Below are 24,179 nucleotides of genomic sequence, written 5' to 3' on the forward strand. Positions count from 1 at the left end.
AGCCTTTTCTGAACTACAAACTCAAATATGCCTCAAATTACTTTCCCAGGGAAAGAAAAAAACTGCAAATCCTCACCGAAGTGGAGCCACAGGCTTCTATCACACTGTTGTATTATTTGGATTACTCTGAGACTATACCTCCCACTGGCACATCAATTTTAATGAACATGAGAATTCCACTTCTCCATAATCTCTTCTGCAATCCGACCTGCTGCTAGTGCTCCTCTGCAAGTCTGAGCAGCAATTCAAGTGCTAAATAAACACTGCAAACAGCTTGAACAATAGTAGAGTATCAGAGGCCACACTGAACTGAAGCACAACAACCAGCCATGTCAGCAAATACACAGAGCATTGCCTCTGTGTGCTTTTGGGTTGCTTTTTATTGTTTAAAATAATCAAGTGGGCAGACAGTGTATGCTGGTCAAACCGTGTTTGCACACAGAAAAAAAACTCAAGCTAAAATTCAACTGTTCTACCAGGTCTTCATTCTTTGATCTTTTTTTCATATTAAAATGTTTCAAATTGCATGACAAAGCTATATGTGTCTGATCTAAAATGTGTGTAATTCAAATGTTTTAATATTAATTATACAAATGACTGCAATCAAAGTTTGCAGAAGTCATCAGAAGTCTTCCTTTTATGTCAGGTTCTTTTTTTATAAGTTATATAACAAATCTAGATCTTATGTCACTTTTGTGTAGTTACTGAAGCATGAAAGGGGTCAAAGATGATATTATGCAGTTCCAAAGTTACTTAAAATTAAATTGTAAATACTTTCTGTATGTTTGGATTCACCTTCATCGAATTATACTGTAGTACATAGTGACTAGATATATGTGATGTGTCAAAGAACTGATATGGTACAATAACCCCCTGTTTATTCAGACTGCTTGTGTGCTAATAAGTTATTAGTGTTAAACTGAAAGGACATCACCCCTACATCTATTGCTGACTAGTGTAATATAGTACTAAATACTAAATTATATATATATATATATATATATATATATATATATAATATATATATATATATATATATATATATATATATATATATATAGTACATATAGTAGCGAACCTCGGTTCCTGAAGGCACACATGGCAAGGCAATCCAGATACAGGTGGAGGGCGGGCATGAACCTGGACCTCTTGAACGTTAGCGCTATACAAAAGCGCCGGCTCCTTTGCAAGGAGAGTATATCGGGTTTATAACTTTGTGTGTGAATACGTCACCTACCAGCCCTGCTGCTGCCTTCCCCCGCGCACACTACAATATATTACTATTTTATATTAGTTTTTAATAGCAGTAATTTAGCCTTTTTAATGCAGCAATGCAGTGGTCCTACACAATATAAGTATAAAAGTATTTTCCAGTAGCAATTGTAAAGTTGCTATGCTTAAATCACTGCAATTCTTTCTTAGATATTCTGAGACCCCCCCCCCCACCCACACACACACAATAGCTAGTATTTGAATTATGCAAACAGATTGTCCTCCATCTAAAAAATAAAATAACCATCTACTAATTACTATTTTTGCTACACAGACATGGATACATAAGATAATTCTCTTTTTCAATCAAAATCAATTTGTTGGCATTACACTTTCAGCGTCTTCTGTAATTACCAGGACAGAGTGCAACAGAAATGTCAGGATATTTCCTATGCTTTGAGATAACCTTAAAACCCTTGAACCTTATTGTGCAATTAACCTTTCTAAATTAGGAGACTGTTTTAAGTAACAATACAAACATGGCTGGTTCTGAATCGAAATTTTAAGGCTTTACTCTGAGAAAAATGTTTTTAAAAAAGTCAGATGTAGCTTATTTCTGATAGTCATCCTCACAGATTAGGACAACATTTTCATGAAAAAATAAATCTAAATTCAAATTGATTGTATTAGTAGTAACTTTACAGTAAACATGTGCTTACAGTTTTGTAATCCCAGAAATATCTACTATCAGAAAATGGAAACTGCTTTCCAGTATATAGTAACATTATTTTGTTTTTCTTGCAGCACACTTCAGATTTGTTTTGCTGTAGCATAGAGAATACAATGGATTAGAACAGAAGTTATCATTTCAACTTTATTTGCAACCCTGCGGGCAAACTGGGCACATGGGCACTCCTTGGGTTACCAAATCTTCAAACACTACTTACACATTAATGTTGTTTATGGTGATAATGTATTGAACTGCTTTACAGTCAGCTAGGCAAGTCCCAGGACAAATTGAGAAAGATCTTTTTTTTTTCTTTTGCAACTGCACGTGTACTTTTTTTTTTAAGACTGATAAATTATCCCTTTGCCCTCTTACACTTTGGTGGACTCTTTATAAATCACTGTTGTAGGATGATCTGTATTTGAATGTATGCTGTCCATATTAAAAGGAATGCCAGTTGGTTGTGTTTCTCAATATGTGGAGGGAAATTGCAACAATGAAGGTTAACAAAATAGAACAAACTTCCAACACATTAAGTGACATTTATAATAGTGTAGATTTTGGCTCTGTGACCTTTATAAATTATTTGAAATGCCAATAAAAAAGTTCCCTTATTATACAAATGGCACTGGTAGAAGGTTTATTGAGTTTGGAGGTGTGCCACCATTCCAAAAAATAGCACGGAAGATGAATTTACTCCTGTATGATACAGTATCTTGTCAGTCTGATCGGTTATGCAGTAAAATACAGTAAATAGGTGGAAAAAAAAAAATAAACTAAGAAGAAACAAACACCAACAAAAATCATTGTAATAGTTGGTATTATTGATAAATATGTTTCACTTTGTTTTCTGGTGAACTCAATTAAGCATTCTGGATAATTCATCATAACTGGCTTATAAAATCATACAAAATACAGCCCCCTTGTCAGACCAGCTGTTCTGATGCAGAATTCAAAGTGCACAGCAGTAATAAGGGTACATGTCTTGTTTCCCAGCTAGTAACAAGTTCTACAGCAAACAGTACGTAAACATACTAATTGTGTGGAGAGAATCCAAACAAAATTGATTTGAACAGAAAAAAAATAAGCTTTTTAGCACTAAAAGTAAAACATTTGCACAACGGGCACTCACAAAAGTAATAAGTAAATATCCCATTTTACCTCTGCCTGAACAAGTTAGCCAGAAAGTAGAACTCGAGTATGAATTCTGGCCAGCAGTCACTATTTGGTCAGTTCTGCATGAAACGAATGTATGAAATATCCAATATCAATCAAAAGTGCTGATATTTGTGTTGCTGTTGTTGAAGGCATATTATTTCACTATACAGAAAACAAAACACCAGAGCATACTACAGATACAGACAAGGTCTGCATTCTTAAACATTCTATATTATTTATTATTATTATTATTATTATTATTATTATTATTATTATTATTTGCTTATATAGCAGATGTCTTTATCTAAGGCAGCTTACAGGGACTAGGGTGTGTGAACTGTGCATCAGCTGCAGAGTTACTTACGAACCACAAGGAGGTTAAGTGACAAAAGTTACATTATATCTAGTTTTCTGGTACTTTTCACTTTTAAAAGTCCAGCTATTCAAGAGGTAGGTCTTGGTTCATTGTTATGCCAGACATGTCTTAATGTGTTCTTATAATGTTAAAGTGTCCACTGCATTAAAACTATCAGAAACATGAGTTCCACTTAAAAGGTCACCTCCTGACATTTATACATGGATTTGTATTCATTTTTTCTCACAGTAGTTGAAATAAAATTACACAATGCAAAAAGTCAATGCTTAAAGTTGACATTTCTTCTCCATTTGTGGTAGAAATGGTAAGCACTTATGTTCTTAAGTAACTGACCTTGTTTCTAAAATCTGGAATTAATGCAAATGTAGTTTAACAATTCAAGGTCTAGACTGAATAAGATTTTGAGACAGTGCACTGTTTATTATTAAAAGACTAGGAAGGCTAGTAAAACATAAACATCAAATTACAGTAGCTGCCGTACTGCACTGCAGAAGCCCCTCTAATAATATTCTAAATTATTTATTTAACAATTTATTTTTCTTTTTAATAAATACAATTTGGTGCAAATGTTTGTGGGGCAACATATATTAGCTGAAAAGTCACATTGTGACATGTTTTAAATTTTATAAGGAAGGCTGTTTGTACCAGAACTTACTGCAGTACACTCCAAACAAGATCAAAACTAGCTCAAAGCCAGGTAAAGGCAGATTTAGAGAAATATTACAATAACGTTAGAATATTTGAGCAACAGAACCCAAAACCACTCAGAAAGATAGCAGACAGCATATAGTAATGGACACACACAAAAAATATATATTATTAAAATGACTTTTTAAGCTATCTTCTTCTTTAAAGAAAAAGTGTTTGGAGTTTTGTCAACTAGGAGAACTCTACACCCGCAGGTTAAAAAGGTTCCTATAAAAAAAAAAAAGACCTTTAAATTTGTTTCAGTTTCCAGTTAAAAAATTTATGACAGTTCTGAGACCAATTTATCTTAAAGACAGATAATCGTTTTCTATCTATCTACTATCTATAGCGCTCTGCCAGCTTTCAAAATACACTTGCAAAACCACCTGATCTCACCTCCTGGAAGTCTCCATATTTGTGTGCATTTAAAAGTGATACAATTAATTATTCAGGTGCATTATTATCCATATTGAATCTGTTTCCTGCCTGAGCTGTGTACTCAATGGCCCCCAGTGGGGTCTTTTGGAGGATTCGGAACTCTCTGCTTCCACCCTCTGCTTATTAGTCATGTTATATTTGATTGTATTAGGAACCTGAGCTTCTCACCGGCTGGACAAGTTCAAATACAGGATGACTCAATCCCACACAGGGGACTATGATTTCCAATGTTAATGGGAACTAATTGAAAATAACATAATACAATAATATTCTGAAATGAAGGTCGTGCTAATGAATGTAAGCTCACAGAGGCACATACAGACAGACACAACAATACCAGAGTGTAGCACATCAGCCTGACCTTTATTGAATGTACGTTACTCTGTTGGTTCAGTGAAAACCACATAGAAAAATTAATAAAGGAATTTTTTATATATATATATATATATATATATATATATATATTATATATATATATATATATATATATATATATTCTAAAGTCAGTGTTTGAAGTTTGAAATTTGAAACCCACGCAATTCTAACTATTGAAAGACGCACACTGATGGATAATTTTCTTGTGATAAAAATGAAAAGACATCTGCTCTCATAGCAGTTCCTGCAGCTTCCCACTCTCCCCTCGAATTCACGGGTTATAAGGATTCAACATGAAATGTATGATTTCTTTTTCAGAATTCCACTTGCAAATGTTTTTCGTCTTTTTGTTTTTTCACCTGCCATATCCAGTCTGAATCAGATAAACCCCCTAGCCTAAAAATGAAGAAACAACATTTTATCTAATCATGCAAAAACATTTTATTTCAGGCAGAGACTAAATACACAATCACTTACCAGTTAACAGAAAACTATCAGTACAGAATAAGCTAATTTATCAACCCGGGTGACAGAGTTATGAACAGGTAGGCGTGTACAAAAGAAAGACACAAATCACCTAACCATTCCAAGCACAAAACTGGTACTGGGATTAAACATTTTCATTACTCTCATTCATTTGAAACTCGCCAGATACAGAGGTAGATATACTGAGTTTCAGTCATGCAGGCTGCATAGTTTCACATGAGTGAAAAGCGCTGGCTAGCAATATATTTTCACTACCCAGAAAACCATTTGAACAAAATAGAAGAATAAGAGACCACAAATTTTAAGCAGGCATTTTAGTTTTCCGGTTGCTGGTGATGGCTGCATAGATGAAAAAATGTATTTATTTTATCAGCTTCTTTAAGAGAAATTGAGTATAGTCTTACATATAGTATATTCAGCAACCTAAACCATGGATAACATACTTCTGTAGGTAAGATATATTTTCACACACCTTCTATTTGTTAAGCATTGTTGACAGAAAATAAATATTTTCAGACCTAGCGGTACGCCTACAACAGGTGAATAAATTGCTGCACAAAAATATTTTAAAGACAAACTTCAGAGGATCCCTCCTGAACTAGGTGTGCTGAACTGTTTAAATATTAAATGAGGGTTGAAAGCTAATGTTCACAGTTCATTTAGTTTAGTTATTACATGACTTTAATTACAATAAGGATCTGTAACAAAATATTATATATATATATATATATATATATATATATATATATATATATATATATATATATATATATATATATATATATATATATTCATGCGTCCTTCACAAAGACAAATCTGCCCGATTCCAGCCTTGCTGAAGCACCCCCAGATGAGTCCAATTTTCAGCTTTACCCAACACCTGGTCATGTAATGGTTAAACGGAGACCTGGAGAGGCCTACAAACCACAGTGTCTCGCACCCACTGTGAAATGTGGTGGAGGATCGGTGATGATTTGGGGGTGCTTCAGCAAGGCTGGAATCGGGCAGTTTTGGCATGAATCAAGCCAAGTACAAGGTTGTCCTGGAAGAAAACTTGCTTCCTTCTGCTCTGACAATGTTCCCCAACTCTGAGGATTGGTTTTTCCAGCAGGACAATGCTCCATGCCACACAGCCAGGTCAATCAAGGTGTGGATAGAGGACCACCAGATCAAGACCCTGTCATGGCCAGCCCAATCTCCAGAACTGAACCCCATTGAAAACCTCTGGAATGTGATCAAGAGGAAGATGGATGGTCACTAGCCATCAAGCAAAGCCAAGCTGCTTGAATTTTTGCACCAGGAGTGGCATAAAGTCACCCAACATCAATGTGAAAGACTGGTGGGGAGCATGCCAAGACGCATGAAAGCTGTACTTGAAAATCAGGGTTATTCCACCAAATACTGATTTCTGAACTCTTCCTAAGTTAAAACATTAGTATTGTGTTGTTTAAAAATGAATCTGAACTTATTTTCTTTGCATTATTCGAGGTCTGACAACACTGCATCTTTTTTGTTATTTTGACCAGTTGTCATTTTCTGCAAATAAATGCTCTAAATGACAATATTTTTATTTGGAATTTGGGAGAAATGTTTTCAGTAGTTTATAGAATAAAACAAAAATGTTCATTTTACCCAAACACATACCTATAAATAGCAAAACCAGAGAAATTGATAATTTTGCAGTGGTCTCTTAATTTTTTCCAGAGCTGTGTATATATATATATATATATATATATATATATATATATATATATATATATATATATATATATATATAATAAAAATAAAAACTAAAACTAAACTTTTTTTCGAACAGGTATATTTATCGGGTTTTCAAAACAATATATATAAGAATGCACCCAATGAGCAGCAGATTATGTATTCTGCACAACACTCTCCATCAGAACTACATTGTTATCAACATTGCACCAGGTAGAGGGTTTAAATTAGAGAGCAAAACTCCATTTCCAAACCACACTGGAATTACAAATGAGAAAGAAAAAGATAAACCAAAAATTGAGTCATTAAAATACTTCTACTTCATTTTTTTAAGGCCTAATTTGGAGTGCATATATCTACCTTTACACAACAACTTACTTGTACAAAAACAGCCAAGTTAGAATAGTTACAGACCTTGTTTGACCAAAATGTATCTATACTTTGAGTGCTCCCTATGACAAAGTGTGTACTAATGTACAGGAACATCCTTTGGTCCTTAATAGCTGAGGTATAGAGGAGTAACTTTTGTGTAAATGATGTGCAATGGACCAAACATCTATGGAACAAACTACCAATCCCATTTCCCCATCAGGAAACATTTAAGACATGGTTTAATAATTCAAGGCACATTATACAGCTGTCAGTTTGCTATTTACTTTCCTTCATGCAGCAGGCTAGACAGCAAATTCTCAGGAGGCCAGAATGTAAGAATAATGGTTTACATTACCCTATTTTATATCAGGGCTAAGCCACAGAATTTTGACAAATGCAAGTCAATTTCATGTTATAACCAATAAATCAGTTGCATTGAGGTATTAAGAAACCAATGTGCGTTGACATGATCTGTTAATTTTTTGGTTTAGAATGGCACTGGGTCTGTCGCCATTTAAAATGGGTCCTCCCTAAGTCATTACAAGTTTACAAGTTAGACTTTCCTTTAACAACAAATGCTGTGACAAATTTGAAACAATGTGCTTACATTTGAAATACTATTTTAAGCTGGCAATTCTAAAATCCACCCTATTGTTTAAGAAAAAAATGAAAACCTTTAAATTCCAACTTCTTATTCTTAACAAATCCACTATCTGTCAGTCATTACACTTAAAAGCACATCAGGCTGTCAGCAGGATAACATGTTCCTTCTTTTTTTTTTTTTTTTAATTTGCAGCCTTTTATTCCTCTGAGGTCCTGTCTTTGATAAAAGTTCAATTTTGCTTTGATTCAAAGAGGCAGGATCATGAATAAAAGGCTTGAACCTATAAACTTCAGTAAATATTTAGGGGACACTAATTTAGATGTGAATAGCCTCTTTACTGACGTTTGTTTTTGAAAATCCAGTAGAGATGTTGCTGTTTACTTCTGACATAGCACATATGATACTGTTCTCCGGCGGAAGCTGAAGAAGGACATATTCAGAACCGAGGGGAGAAGGAGCTTTTTAACAGAAAGGCTGGTGAACAATTGGGACAGGCTGACAGACAGAGCTGTTGAAGCAGAGACTATCAGATCCTTCAAGAATAGACTGGATGCTGTCATGAACAATATTGTAAAGCCTTCTCTGTAACCACAATAAGACATTTAGCTAGCCACCTGGAGGAAAGGAAGTTCATCTAGCCATGAATTCTTGGAGGTTTTATTTCTCCTACTAACCTGGTTAGAGGTTTCTTGTTTTTCCTCTCGTGAGAGCTAACAGATCATGCTGGCACCAAAGCGAGTGAGCATATGTGGGCCGAATGGCCTTTCCTCGTTCTGGAATTTCTTATGTTCTTATGTCCATTGTGCGCATTTGCTATGGTGGGAGTAATTTTCTCTGCTGTAACTTGACTGTCACAGCTTGAAGTCCTTGAGAAACAGTTCTGACTTTTTAAATATATTAACATTTTATGAAATTGTGTAAAGATTTGCCAGCTGACCCCCCTTACCCCCAATTTACAAGGGCCTGTACAGCTATGGTCAAAAGTTTTCCATCACCTAGAATTTTATATATTGAGACATTATATATATATATATATATATATATATATATATATATATATATATATATATATATAACTGTATGAACATAATTTTGATATTTTATTTTGCATCATATAATAAAAAAAAACAAAAAATGATATCGCAAAAGTCTACTGGAAGCCATAATAGTGGTACAGGATTTCATATTAGATTTCGAAATGTCACATTTTTCAATTGTTGTCAGTTTTACATTAAGTATATGGAAAACTGCAAAGTGGTATGTAATTCAATATGTTAATGCAACATCATTCAGCAGGTTTCATTCAACTTTATGAAACAAAATGTGTTAATTTTACAGGGTGACGCAAAACTTTTGGCCATAGCTGTAGTATCCCAGGAACAGTGGATTATTTGAATTGTGTATTGCCTGGTGGCTGAGGGTTCTGGCTAGCACTTTTGGGGAGAATCTAAAAAGAGTATTTTCACTGCTATTTTAAATGAGAATTTTATTGGGCTGATTTTACAGGTCCAGTGATTCAAAGGATCCTTGTGTCTTTGGGTTTTGACAGAAATATGACATGCAATTCCTCCCAGTAATTTTACTGTGCCTAATACATAAATCAAAACAGTAAGTAGTAAATAATGATGTGCTTACAGCAAACTTCCAAATAAATTGAAGATCTTCTTGCTTCACTATGTTTCTTTATGGTACAGTATAGGATTCCAATAACCTTGTGCTATACAAGTGCACACTGTCAAGATTACATCAGTGTCTAATTTAGTGTTAAATGTACTATTCTATTGAGAACAGATAGGAAAAGCATCCTTCCTATTTTCAAAGGGTTTGTTTAATTATAGCATTATAGCACTAAGTGATAGCGTTCTTCTTCGTTACAGTCAATCATTCACACTCGAAGACAACATCTTGGTTTTATGTCTTGTGTAGCATTTGAAATAATCTCTTTGTGACACTAATTATGTGTAATGTATCTGTCTATTCAAACAATATTGTGCTCTATGCATGACGTCCTTATGCCCTGTGGGACCACACAACAATGTGGCAGAAGTACTTTACGAATCACATTAAAAGGATTTGGCTGTCTTGTTTAGACCCATCTTTATCATGCTATACACCGGAATGTTAGTCAAATGGAAGGAGGTTCTGGCTCATCAATTTAGAAATGCAGGTCATGCAGGGGGCATGGAGGCTCAGTGCAAAGACAATGAGATATAAAGTATTTTGCTTAAAGGGTACCACCTGGTCTGCTTGTACTGTGGTAGCCAAATCCAGTTACTTATTAGTCGTGATACTGTCGCAGGGTGACAATGCAAACCTGTTGCAGCTTTGCAATCCTGTTTTTTAGACTATGTTAAATCAGGTCCTGCCAGGTAGAAAAAGGGTACAGAAAATGCGTTGCTAAACGGCACATGGTCTGGAGTTCTACTCTTACGTCAATTGATTGTTCACGCTTGTTCAAATGGGAGGAGTTATAGTTAATGAACTAAAACCAATAGAGCAGGCTGTATGAAAAAGTGCTTACAAGTATAAATACCCCACAAAACACTTTAAGAGAACAGGAGATGATCAGTTCGACAAGAATTTCAAATGATCTACTCAGGTATTGAAACTCTTATTGGTCTGTTGGCCATTCCCATATCAAAAATACTCTACAGTAGCATTCCAAGGTAATGGCAAAATATATATTATATTATTATATATTCCATATTGTATATTCAGTTGTGCCCATATTTATACACCTGTTATTTAAAGTGAATAACTGTTAGACACAGAACTACAAACAAAACAATATTTACACTAAAATAATAAAGCGTGATTTAAGGTTTGGCATAATGTCGTAAGGTTTAAAAACAGAGCAATTTTATGTGTAACTGTAACTCATCCAGTCTCAATCAGATACATGTTTTGCCCGTTCAGTGCACTACACTAAAATGTATATAATGGAGAACTGTCACATCTATATGCCTGATTACCACATACTGTACGGTACTGTATTACATTGCTTTAGGTAAGGGAGAAAAAACAGGACCACTGAACTTTTGTGGAAAGGAAAGGTAGATTCATAGATTATTATTTACCATGACCATTACTAATCAATGTGACGTTTATACATTAATTTGCATTGCTAAACTAAACTAAACTGTACTGACTCATGTTGTTCCAACATTAACTATAAAAAGGTTATGTAAAAACAGTGCTGGTGCCACACTTTCCAATTAATAACAGGCGACAGGAAAACATTTAAACGAACAAAACCATACAAACCCTAGGCTACTTAATAAATGATTAAATTAAAACCCATTTAATGTAAATGGTTTACACTGCAGTATGCAAAACCATCACTATGCATAGCTGTTAAAACCCGTTGCCACTAAAACTAATGTAATCATTCAGATACTCATTCCAAGCAGTCTTTCAGCTTTGGGCAAAAGGAATATGAACACTGCAAAATAAATAAATAAATATAAATAAAAATAAAAATCAATGCTTCCCTTTGATTGTGGAAAAAAAAAAAAAAAAAAAAAACTTTAATAACCATATAAATACAAAAATAAATAACGTTCCCAATGACTGAGAAACAGATTAACTAAAACACAGACAAGCAGAGAACTCCCCTAACTCACCTTTGACCTGTGTCCAGCTGGTGCACTACGGATTGGACCTGCCCTCTTGCTTTCAAGTACCCCTTTGTTGGTTGGCTCTTGTCTAAGAAATGCATCCTATTGGCCATTTCTGTCTATTTTAAAGGGGGAAATAACATGCGTGCTCAATTAACAATACGAGGAAGTCTACATCTGTGACACCGAAAGAAACAGAGCTTGATGTGCGTTTGACAGGTAGCGTGCTTTTAAGGTAATGCTAGTGTTTGTCTGTGTTAATTAACACATGAATGGTGTGGTGCGATTATTTACTGTATTTAAGATGAATAACTTTGCTGTCTAAAATCTAAATACATAAGCTTGAAGAGGTTTTTTTTTTTTGAATTCACTGATACGGTGTGTCGATAGGGTATGGAGTAGTGTAGCGTGCACACGGAATGGCAGCAGCCCGATATACGCTCATTGCAAAGGATCCGTCTCTTTTGTACAGCGGTGTCGGCGCTACGCTTCAGTGCGAGAGGTCCCGGGTTCGCACTCGCCCTCCGCCTGAGTGTGGATTGCCTCGCCCTGTGTGATGCGCCTGCCTGCCTAGTGCGCTACGGTATCTTTGAATGAATCTGCGACCCGTAATATAGCATTATAATTATTGTGTTTTTTTTACAGTCCGTGACACTTGAATATGTGTTGGTATTTGTGCTGGCTTCTTGTGTGGCCATACATTGTTTGGTGCATTTCGTTTTCTTACTGAGAACGAATTGCCCCAGAAACTTGAGTGATTGGATACACCTTTTCTAAATTGTCTGTATTTGCTGTAGCTGTATACACTTGACTAACTCTTCCACCAGTGTTAGAATTTCAAATATGTTTCTACTCGTATATCTGGTAATCTACCCATGTGATCCCAAGTCTTGCTTTGCATTAAAGTACACACACAATGCATAGCCGTATGAAGCGCGAGTAGTGGATCCTGTAATCCGTGGTTCCTTTAGATTGTACAAATCTTTAGAATGATAAACGCGATGTCATGCCAAGAGTTTACTGTAATTTGGTTTTTCTATAGCTTTGAATATGAGGTTGGTTTGCTAAAGCTTCTCGCTTTCATTTAATCATTGGAAGATTATTCTCCACAAAACCAGAATTACTGTTAATGTTTTACATTCAACCCAAGTAACCACTGAGCAAGTCTGAGGATATGTGCCTAGCAAAAATTATAAACCAGAAAGAGACATTTTTTGATGTAGAGTAGGGGCCAAACTGAAGTCCAGGCGTAGATATTCTGCCAATCAAATCTAAGCAATGTGTAAGGTGTGGGCTGGCATTGCTGTGTTATCAGATATGTGCCCGAGACGGGCAACACAAAGTAGGCTATTTGGAGCATTAATGGTCGTCCAGTTCCCAATTGCTTGCAGATTCATCGCAGAACTGTCTGGTTGGCTTTTAAAATATCTTTTTGCAAGTTGGTGGACTTGCTGGCCCTAGTGTTGTCTGCAAATGTTACATGCTTGCCAATTTAACCCCCAGTCTATAGCCCCTTTCACACTGGCATGCTCTACCCGTGTCAGGGTCCAGTGTCACGTGGGTCGGCTATGCAATTTCACCCTACTTTTTTGATAAAGCAGGGTTGACCTGGGTGACAGATGCAAGTAAACAATACGTGTGTCAATGACCCGGAAGCACCATGATAGAGGCTTCCATCCAAGCTTCTCTGGATTGAACCATCGGCCCAAATGTTGAGCAAATTTTTCTTCTTACCTGCTGCAATCTGGCTCAAGCAACAAAAATATGAATAAACAGAATAAGTAAACGTTCCATACGGAAGTGAAACCTTCACGCAGTCGTGGCTGTTAGTTATTTTGTCATATGTCTTGCTCAACTCGGTCAAAGCGTGTCGATCCACATCCTGAGGTGGGTCGCTGGGACTTGGGTTAACCCAGATACGTGGATTCATACTGTGCGGGACTGTGACCCGGGTAGCCGGAACCAGGATCCGGACGTGGGTAGAAGTGCCAGTGTGAAGGTACTTGTGTCATTTACATGTTGACAGTAAAGAGCAGAGGTCTGGGCACTTAGCCATGGAGTACATGTGTCCTGCACACAGTTGCAGGGTCATGGTCTCTCCACTTTTGTTAATTGTGTTTTGACTCCTCACAAATGTAAAGCACTGTACTATTTTAAATTAAAGTTGATTGATAATGATGGTTAAACATCAGCTTTGTATCATTACAGAATGGGCGAAACCTTTAAAAGAGAGCTCTTGCGCTATACAAACTCGGAATTAACAGGTATGTGTTTTGTTTATCAAATTTTGCCTTACTGTTGTACATGCTGTTTATTAATACTTGAGCCATTTTTTTACCAAATGACTTAAGGATGGTTTTGTATTAAGGTGCACCAACAGGAAATTTGTAGTATATTAGATGCAATACTGTAATATGTATAATGTAAGTGTATTGTAGATGCAATTCACGGCAATAGTAAAACGTAACATGAAATGTTTTGTGAAATTACCAATGGTAACTTTAAAATCATGGACATTTTAATGGTATTTTATCTACATCGTATAATAAATTAATTCCTCATAACATTAGAGAATTCTGATGGGAGTCTTCCCTATTGTAAATTCCACTATGTAACACAGTTTTTGTTCCTGGGTAGTAAGTGTTATTTCCTAATTGCTTATGCCTCAAAGGTATAGAAAATGGCTATTCCCCACAAACTTTGCTTTTGTGACCAGGACAGTGATATTTTGAAATATCACTACTTCCAATGGGGAAAATGGGCAAATGTGTGTCTTTTCGTTCACAAAGTCAGAAAAAAACAACATATGAATCCAAATTAACATGTATTTATACTAAAGTAATACAAAGATGACTACAAAAGATTTAGAAGTGAGTAGTTTTTCGAGATTTACAATTATACTGTATTTAAAAAAAATTGTTAGTGTTCTCATTTCAAGTTTTAAATATAAAGCATACTTTAAATATTCATTGGAAATTCTTAAATGTTTCACTTGTCTTGAACCTCATTAGGAGATTTGTTTAACCACAAAGAAATGTAATTATCAATATATTCCTTTAGCATATTCACCAGTTATTTATTTTTACAATTCATAGAAACCGATATTTGTCTTGTCACCTCTCTGAATGAACAAAAATGTGAACATAAGAATCAAAACAATTTTTTTTTTTTTTTTTTTATTTTAGAGTTCATTCAGGTGGTGAAGCATTTTGAGGAGTGCAGGAAGAAATGGCTGCACACAGAGGTGGAATTAATGAAGTGCAAGGAGCGCGTGTTCAAGATGGATCTGGATAAATCAGCACTCGAGGTCAAGCTGAAGCACGCTCGAAACCAGGTTGATGTGGAGATGAAGAAACGCCACAGAGCAGAGACAGACTTCGAACATCTGGTATGCAGTCTTTTAGTGAATGTTTTCTGTAATGTTCTCTCAATAACACCAGCATTTACTGTATCTAATGAAACTTCCATTTGATATCCACACGGTAACTTGCTAGTGGTTTGTGAGATTTCTTTTCTTAATAGATTAAACTTTCTTTTAAATGCAGTGAAAATGTACTGGGAGCCAGTTGAAGTGCAAACAGCAATGGTTAAATTGAAAGTAGCAAAGTTTCTGCTTGGTTTACTTGTTGTTTCTACACCTGGGGGTTACCATCATTTTGATCTGTATCTCTTACAGTCAACATTCCTGGTCATTCTCGGTTGTGTTATACTGCATGTTGTGATCCACTGTAAGCTGTTATATTGTGCTATAACTGAGCCATGTTGGCAAACCAGTGCAGGGGAGTATCATGTTTGTGTACCAGAGTTTACAGTATGACCTTTTTATTAGTGTTGGTGCAACAGCTGCCAGATAACTGGCATAGGTTGGACAGCTCTGAGGAACAGTCTTTCATCACATTATCACTTCAGTGTGGTTACATTCTCATGCAATTCAAATTACAGGTACGTGCTGGATGTATCCCTTTATTACCAATACACAATGACTGAATGGGGTGTTTTGTTTCACTTAAGTTTCTGCAATAGTGGCATCCAGTGTGGTTCCAGTCTTTAGATTTAACTTGTTTTTTCGCTGGTTTTAAAAATTCTTACTGTTGGACTGCTTATTAGATTTCGTATTTACCCATAGATTTTATTTTTGATCAGGAGCGGCAGATGCAGCTAATTTGTGATGTTCTCATGCACGATGGCCAGTCTTACACATATCTGAACGAGGAACAGAAATCAATGCTGGCTAATTTCAACACAAGAGGAGGGATTGGTTTGGTACTTGCTCCTGGTGGAAGGTAAGCAGGGTTTGCAGGAGTAGTCTGTCTGTCTGTTTCTTCAAATTAACCACACAATAGGGTGTATAATACTCTTTTGCTGTAATTGTAGTTAACTCGCTGTGCTGAAACTCCTGCTGTTTCTATAATTTGCTGCTGTCCAGAATGACAATGGTTTTTAGATCATTATATATTTTTCCCCCCACCTCATCCAGATTGTCTGTTATCGATGAGTCATCCAACTCTTTCCAGTCTCACTCTGATATTAGTTATGACCGAACAGACGATGACCTGGTAAGACTGGCTGTAGCATGCTTGTTTGTAAAATGTTTTGTAGAGATTTTGAAACTGACTTAGTTGGTTTTGTGCTGGTGCTTTTTTTTTTTTTTTTGTCCTTTTCAAAACAGGACCTGGATACTTCTGTGGTTAAACCTTTAAAACCAAGGACACGAGAAAAAAGGGTAGGATTCAGTTTGTGCAGCAGTAACAGGGTTTTATTTACTGGTGTGCTCTGGTTTTGAAGAATATTTATATTTCATGGGTTTAGGTACATCAAGTGTGTGAAAGACTTCCATTCTAAAATGGCTTTGACAAAAGTTGCAATATACTGTATCTAGTAAACTTTGTTTTCTAGCGTTCTTCCTTTGCTCCAGCTGTGACACAGCCGGTTCCACCAAAACGCACTCGAACTAGTGGTCGATCGGGAGATTTGTTAATATCTACTGAAAATGTAAGTAAATGTCAATGTGCACACCTTTTTCCATGGACATTTTTAAAATACATTTGCCTTCAAGCTCAAAATGAGGTGCTATTTGCAACATTAAAATCTTTCACTAATTCACCCAATCTAGAAATTGTATTGTCATGAAGTGCTTTTTAGACAGAGGGCAGCAAGCGGTCTGCTCCCATTGGAAACATAATTCATCAATCCCCAGGTCCTCTAGTCGTACACATCCTTGCTCTGCCAGTTTCCATGTGTGGAAACCTTGCTGTACCAGATAAGCAACACTTTATTTGATTGGGCAGCAGAAAATGCCAGGTTTGCAGACAAAACTAATTGTGGGGGGGCAAGTAAAATAATTGGTGGTTTTAAACCAGTGCTAACTTGTATATAGTGACTTAAGTCCATGGCAACAGGCAGAATCCTAATGTAACATGCTGCTTAAACCCACAGTTTTTATGAGTAGTCTTAATATTTTTGATTTCAGGTGAAGGAATCGATAATAACTAAAACTACAGTTACTTTACCAGATGAAAGGGGCCACATTCACACGGTTTCAACTATTGAGACGATACCCAAGAGGAGATCATGTAGGAGCAGGCGGCTTTCCACTCTAAATGGTAGAGTGGTTTTAATCCTTTTTAAATGCTGCACATCAAGATATATGCAATGGATTTTGGAAACCTAAGAGCATTTACGTGGATAGTTGATTCATCCTTGTGTATGTTCTAGCCCTACTGGATAGACTAACCTAGTAGGAAATCACTTTTGAAAGTGTTGGAGAGCAGCAGGTCTCTGACTTTTCAGGTCTGTTCAAAAGTTTTGGAAGTGTGGAGTTCTGACCTTGCTTAACAAGCAGGCGGTTAGTTTACTAGAGCAAGTACAACAAATGGCATTGACAACTGTGGAATAAATACAAAGAAATACTTGAGTATTTACCATAAAAACCAGTGTATAAGATGCACTGGTGTAAAAGTTGACGCCCACCCCCACACTTTTTTTTTTTTTTTTTTTTTTTTTTTTTTTTTTTTAGACCACTATTTTGGGAAAAAGCGATATCCAGCCTGTGGTCACACCAGTGTGTCACACAGTGCCCCCCTCCTACCCCCTCCCCCTCCCCCCCCCTTTTTTAGGACCCCTGAAAAAATACCTAGAAAATAGACTTTTATACAAACGTTTTTACAGTAATTTATACAGGACCTGTCTAACTACAAAAATCAGACGAGAAACTGAATCTAATACATAAAATCTTTGTACATTTTGTATTTATTGTTCAGCTTAGGGTAGCAGTTGTTTAGTTATTCAGGTTAGTCAGTTTCTGTAAAGTTGTTTGTTGCTGAAAGAGTTGTAAGTAAACTAATGCAGAACACTACTAACAAAATATGATCACCTCCCTGCGGTTGCCCAGTCCAGTAAATATCTTTGTTTTCATCACAACAATGCCACCTTGTGGGAAATGTCAACTGTGCTTAGTGTTGTCTGATTATTGTTTTTTGTGGATTAACACTATTTGTCCAGTCAAGAATCTACATTTCTTTCAGAACAAACCACTGTTTGGATAGCCAATGAAGACTCTGTAGATAACAACATGTTTAATGTTGAACCTGAAACTAATGTAAACCCCTGTAACGTGCTTGCTAGCCCCGAAGGAAAAGAATCCCAGCCACATGTGTTTGTATCCAAAACGGTAAGTACTTGGCTTCTGATGTTTATGTAAACCCTCACTATGTACATGAATGGGGCCTTAATTGTGATGTAACCATTTTACTGAGGCAGGCAGGCTTCACTGTTTTAAAGTGTTGTCTGTTGGTGCAAAAGTGAAAATCCAGACTTTAAAAAAAAAATAAATATCCCAACCCCCCCACCCTCCAAGGTAATCCGACCAGAAAGCTGCATCCCATGTGGGAAGAGGATAAGGTTTGGGAAGATGGCAGTGAAATGCAGGGACTGTCGGATGGTAGCCCACCCTGAATGCAAAGATCACTGCCCTCGACACTGTGTTCCCAATGTTTCTGACGCTCCTATCGGAAACGGTGAGGTACGAGTTAGACTTTTATATTCTGGATGTATTTAATGCATTCTGCTGACCTCAGTTTAAGAAATTGGATGCTTATTCATTCTTGTATTTGAAACCAACAAACCTCTGTCTGTTCTTCTAGGGAGTTGTGGCAGATTTTTCTCCTTCTTCGGGACCAATGATTCCATCTTTAGTGGTTCAGTGTGTGAATGAAATAGAGAAGAGAGGACTACACGAGGTAGCCATTTAGTTTCTGTTCCTCTCCTCTCCAGTTTTATATCAATCGGTAATTAATGGATGGGTTTATTTCTGTGTAGACTGGAATCTACAGAGTGCCTGGCTGTGACCGCACAGTGCGAGAGCTAAAGGAGAAATACATGCGTGGAAAAGGGTTTCCTCCTCTTGGTAAAGTAGAAGACATTCACGTGGTTTGCGGACTTCTCAAGGACTTTCTGAGGAAATTAAAGGAGCCTCTTGTTACATTTCACCTTCATAAGAAATTCATGGATGCAGGTGGTATGTTTTATTTGTTTCCAGAAATACATTAACACACTTGAGGCTAGAAATGTTTGTATAAGACAGACCTGTGTTTTCTGCTTCAGCAAACTTCACATTAGGATTTGTTCTATGTAGTTGCTGTAACAGCATAACAAATGTGGCTTTAGGCTGGCGAGTAGAATTTATATGAACAATTTTATTATAAGAGAACACCATCCAAACACTTTTTTAAAATGTTTGTAAACGCCACTATCCACCCCATTTCCTTTCTCCCTGAATATGACCTAATGGAAACCTGCCCCGTATTGCATTATTTATACCACCAGTATGGAGACAAAGTGCTTTTCTTGGGTACTTTTTTAGTACAAACTAGAAGGCATGATGTGTGATGCCACAATTTAGAAAATTTAAATGGGTAGTTGGGAGTATTGCCTAATTTGACCTTTTTAAAAAAAGGTCTTTCAATAACTACCATTGATGCTCATCTCTGTTGCAGCACAGCATCAGAACTGGCATCCTTGTTGACCTTGCTCTCCAGTTGGTTGATAGCCTTCCTGTCTGATTATACGCTTCAGATTTTCTGTTGAATAGCTGTCCATCAAGAACTGACCTGGCAAAGTCAGGAGGACAGGGATCAAAGCAATTTGTTTCCCTAACCATGAGGAGCACATTAAATCATTACAAGCAGATGAGCTGCTTTTAGATTAACAGCCCAGCTTAAAGTTTGACTTGTTACTAAGCTGTTCTACTTTGTAGATATTCTTGATGAGGATGACAGCACTCTGGCCATATACAAGGCTATTCAAGAACTGCCTCAGTCAAACAAGGACACTCTGGCTTTCCTCATACTACACCTCCAACGGTGAGGATGGTTTTCCAATTCAAGTGAAATATGTTGTCCATTTTCATACATGTTCTACCAGTGACACATTTCCAAATGTTATCCTAAATTTGTTTGTTTACATTGGAAACTTATGAGATTAGGCTGCCACATTTGTCGCAAATATTTGATGTACTCCTATAGAGTTCATTATAGAACGGCAGGTAAGTTAGAACTACAGACCATTTCCACCACCTGACAACTAAACAAATGCATTTGTCTGAAGTTTTGTAATGTTAATGGTGGTTTTTTTTTTTTGTTCATTGAGCCGAATGTCCATGGAATCCAAACCTGTTCATCAGCGATGCAAACGTCCTATTGGTATAATAAATTGGTCTGGTTTGCATATATTCATCGCAGCCAGAACTAGGACCAGCCCTTTATTTCTTTGTGGGGTTCCCTGCTTCTTTACTCCAGGTTGTCACACAGGCTGAGTCCTATCCCAGGTCTGGATTTGCCCCAGTAATGCCAGCTATTGGGTCAACCAAGGCCCCGCCATTTGATTTCCTAGACTACTGTAAAGTGCACTGTAACAAATGTATTTGCATTTACGGTTTAATGTGGCCACTATTCATTGTCATTCAGGTTTTGTTATAAAGGATAACATGACAAACAGAATGCATTCTCAGGGACACACCACATGAAACCTGTCTTTCAATCTAGGTTTTCTTGCTCACCAGAATGACCTAGTAATTTTGATTGCCATATGTGGTCCCATAGCAGCAGGATGATTTTACAGAATATATTGGGGTTTCTTAGCCTAGATGTTTGTCAGCTGTTCACTTCTCTACATAGATCCCTTTTTTACAGATATTTTCTCTATAGTGTGATGAAGAGCCCAGACTGTAAAATGGATTTGATGAATCTGTCCAGAGTTTTTGGTCCAACCATTGTTGGGCATTCCATGTCAGATCCACCCCCAATGGTGATAATGAGGGACACTGTGTTGCAGCCTAAAGTAAGTAGAAACTTAAGAGTAAATGCTGCACTTTGCAAAATAAACACACAAGATTTTAGAACAGACCTTCCATGCCATGTGTCTGGAATTACATGAAATACTGTAACATCTACTTGGGCCTATGCTGTTAACATTTAATTAGGCCAGTTAGAATTATTGTATGCCTGTGCTCTAAATGTGAAGGCGTATAAAGCATACTATTTATAGATATTTTTAGTGCACACACTTTGTGTTAATTTTATTTTTTTCCCCAAAAAGGTTGTTGCTCTTTTTTTGTCCCTTCCTGCTGAGTACTGGAATCAGATTTTCACAGTGGAAAATACTCGCACTTCAGAAATTGATGCCAACCTCAATATCCATAGCATGGAAAATGGTAAACTACGTGCTGTGTTTTTAATTAAATGTAGTACAATGGCCCTATGTTTAGCAATACAAGTTACATAGCAGTTGTAGGTAGAGCTTGGCATAGACAAAATTGCCATTATCTGTATTAACCAGGATATTTTGGTATAGTCCTTTTTGGTTCTATTTTCACTTTGTTTGCCAGAAAAAAGGTGTATAACTTTTGTTACAAGGGATATGGAAGGCAAGTAAAGGTTGTCTTTGTTACAGGGAGTTTAAATAAAACTTCCTTTTTTTTTTATCCCCCACCCCATTTAGACCGCCTTTTCAAGCCATTGACTTCTCCTGAGATGGGTTCTGCTCCTAAAACCCTGTCGGGTAGGTTTAAAACCACCCTTGGCACAGCATTCACTCCTGCGTAAGTGTTTTTGTGTGTCTTGTGCTTTTTACGAACTGCACAATCGGTATGTAAAAACAATTGTTCCACTAGAATGTCAAGAATTTGCAGCATTTTTTTTTTTTTTTGCACGCACGTGCACACACATGCTGTGCAGAGGTCTTTAGACATGTTGCATTTTTTCTACTGTGATGCATTATGGGCATCAACAGTTTACTCAAAGCCTCTAATAGTATTTTCTCCTATTATAACCTTGACTTGCACGAAGAAGGAAAAACCATTGAGTGAAATAGCTTGCATCACTATTTAACGTGTGGTATCGAAAGCATAACCATGTACAGAGAAAACATCCAATTTGACAAACCCAGGACTGGCAGAACCAAAAAGCTGCCCAACAAGGATGAGCAACACTTGGGGATAATATCCTTGAGAAACAAGCCTTGAATTTACAATAGAACTGGCATCCATCCAACAGTCCAAAGCACCTTTTTGACCATTTTTTATAGTCCAATTTCAGTGCTTTAACAGGTATTCTTACTGCAACACATCTTTAAGTCCTGATTTGAAGAGTGACCTTCGTACTCTTGATGGATTGACAACACCTGTGCCTTCTACCACTTCTGTTGTAAATTCCACATTTGTCGTTTTTCTGCTCCTTAAGGATATTCTGTCAATTATTACTCATCCTTGTTGGACAGCTTTTTGGGTCTTCTAGTCCTGGGTTTGTCAATTACAGATGTTTTCTCTGTACTTGTTTATGCTTTGGATACCACACCTTGAAAACAGAGTGTGTGCTATTTCACTCAATGTTTTTCCTCCTTTATGCAAGTCAAAGTAAATTGTTGATGCTCATAATGCATTAGAGTAGAAAAATGCAACATGTAGCAATATTTATTTATATTGTTTTTAAATGCGCTGGTTCATAGACATCAAGCTGGTGTGTTGTTTTTGAGTTGGGTTTTTTTTTAGGTTACAAAAGGGCTTATTTTAGTGCAATAGGAAAAGTATTTTCAGAACTTTTGAAACTGGCAAACCTAAAGACATTGTATTTCAAATGTTTGGATGACTAAAATTAATTTCAGATTCATTTACATTGTACTCCTGTCCAGGTTCAGCAACAAAACCAAGTCGGAGCAAGCTAGAAAAAAGTTTTTCACATCTCCTACCCTGCAGTAGATCTAAAAGGAGCAGGATACTGGTACACCGAAGCTTCATTGTGAAATCACTGTCTGTTCACTTGTAATGCATGGAGCTGGTTTATTTTAAATGTACATCCAGTTAAATATACCTGTGCTCTGTAATACATGTAGTCATGAGACATGATGATCTTTTGAGTAAAAAAAACAAAAACAAAGGGTTTATTTAAAAAAAAAAAAAAAAATTTAAATGGGTTAATTTAATCTCGTGTCATGTGTATAGACTTGGCCCATGCACTGATATGTCTTGATAAATTGTTATATTTGCTGGTTGACTTCATCTCTTGCCTGATAAGCTTACAAAGTTTAACTTTCATGACAACTACATATTTGTGGGTGTCAGTATGTTTATTTATTGGACTTGAAATATATATTTGTTATAATGGTGACTATATTGTATATTTTTAAATTAATTACCAAGAGAAATTAAGTGAAAAATAAATATTTCCCAGAATGGGAATAGTGGCTGCCTTCTGGAATCATGGATTCCCGTGTGTGTGTGAGTACACATTAAGGTACAAAGTAAAATTCTTCACCTACTGTGTTGCTATGGTGGATTGGCTCCACCCCACCCCCAAATATATTTTGGTGGTTAGTGGAGGCTTAAGCTTTTTAGTGAAGGGTAGAAAATGCACATTTTACAACATTTGTATATTAAATACTTATATTTTGTTAATTATCAATTCTATAGGCACTTACTGCGGCATAAACACAAAGGCTAACACTTGTATTTGACATGCATGTTAAATGTAGAAACACTAGACATTCAGATTTTTGTAAAATGCATTTAATGTGTTTCTCCTATTGCTTTGATTTGAAGTGTTTCTGTGCAATTACTATAATTAAGTGTGACTCTTCTCTGTAATAAACAACTCAACCGTAACTGTTATGTTATGCAGTAAATTAAGCTGGCAGTTATAGAGAAAGAACTAGCTTTACATTACAAACATTTATTTTATAAGAAAACATAACTAATGTGATTTCACACTCCAAGTCCTGCAGGGAAAATTAATCTTACTGCAGATCAGTGTATTAAATGGATTGTTTATCATTCTGATTTGTGTACATCATGTTTTAAATGGTAATAGCTGATCTATTTAAATCTGACTTTTTGTACATTCAACATGTTGACTAGAT

At 36.3% G+C, this 24,179-nt stretch overlaps 1 protein-coding gene across 2 annotated transcripts; it reads left to right on the plus strand.

Moving 5' to 3' along the window:
- The first annotated feature begins 11,894 nt into the window (after positions 1 to 11,894).
- On the plus strand, positions 11,895 to 23,414 carry si:ch1073-416j23.1 (rac GTPase-activating protein 1). 2 transcript variants are annotated; one of them, XM_041262094.1, is made up of 17 exons: positions 11,895 to 12,006; positions 13,980 to 14,035; positions 14,957 to 15,159; positions 15,915 to 16,054; positions 16,249 to 16,327; positions 16,441 to 16,494; positions 16,668 to 16,763; positions 17,242 to 17,374; positions 18,296 to 18,441; positions 18,628 to 18,792; positions 18,914 to 19,009; positions 19,089 to 19,287; positions 20,026 to 20,131; positions 20,975 to 21,107; positions 21,366 to 21,480; positions 21,768 to 21,867; positions 22,956 to 23,414. In XM_041262094.1, the coding sequence occupies exons 2-17, from the start codon at positions 13,981 to 13,983 to the stop codon at positions 23,020 to 23,022; spliced, it is 1,887 nt and encodes a 628-aa protein (XP_041118028.1). In that variant the 5' UTR covers positions 11,895 to 12,006; position 13,980; the 3' UTR covers positions 23,023 to 23,414. The 2 variants fall into 2 exon arrangements, with proteins under 2 accessions (XP_041118028.1, XP_041118029.1); XM_041262095.1 differs by lacking the exon at positions 16,441 to 16,494.
- Positions 23,415 to 24,179: the final 765 nt, after the last annotated feature.

This window comes from Polyodon spathula, chromosome 10 (assembly GCF_017654505.1).
Source record: "Polyodon spathula isolate WHYD16114869_AA chromosome 10, ASM1765450v1, whole genome shotgun sequence".
Classification (NCBI taxonomy): domain Eukaryota; kingdom Metazoa; phylum Chordata; class Actinopteri; order Acipenseriformes; family Polyodontidae; genus Polyodon; species Polyodon spathula.

Bases quoted from the DNA above. Each gene is read 5' to 3' on its own strand.
- si:ch1073-416j23.1 (XM_041262094.1), top strand. From the start codon at position 13,981: ATGGGCGAAACCTTTAAAAGAGAGCTCTTGCGCTATACAAACTCGGAA. The intron at 18,793-18,913 runs GTACGAGTTAGA...CTGTTCTTCTAG, and splicing joins CTCCTATCGGAAACGGTGAG to GGAGTTGTGGCAGATTTTTC. The intron at 21,108-21,365 runs GTAAGTAGAAAC...TTCCCCAAAAAG, and splicing joins ACACTGTGTTGCAGCCTAAA to GTTGTTGCTCTTTTTTTGTC.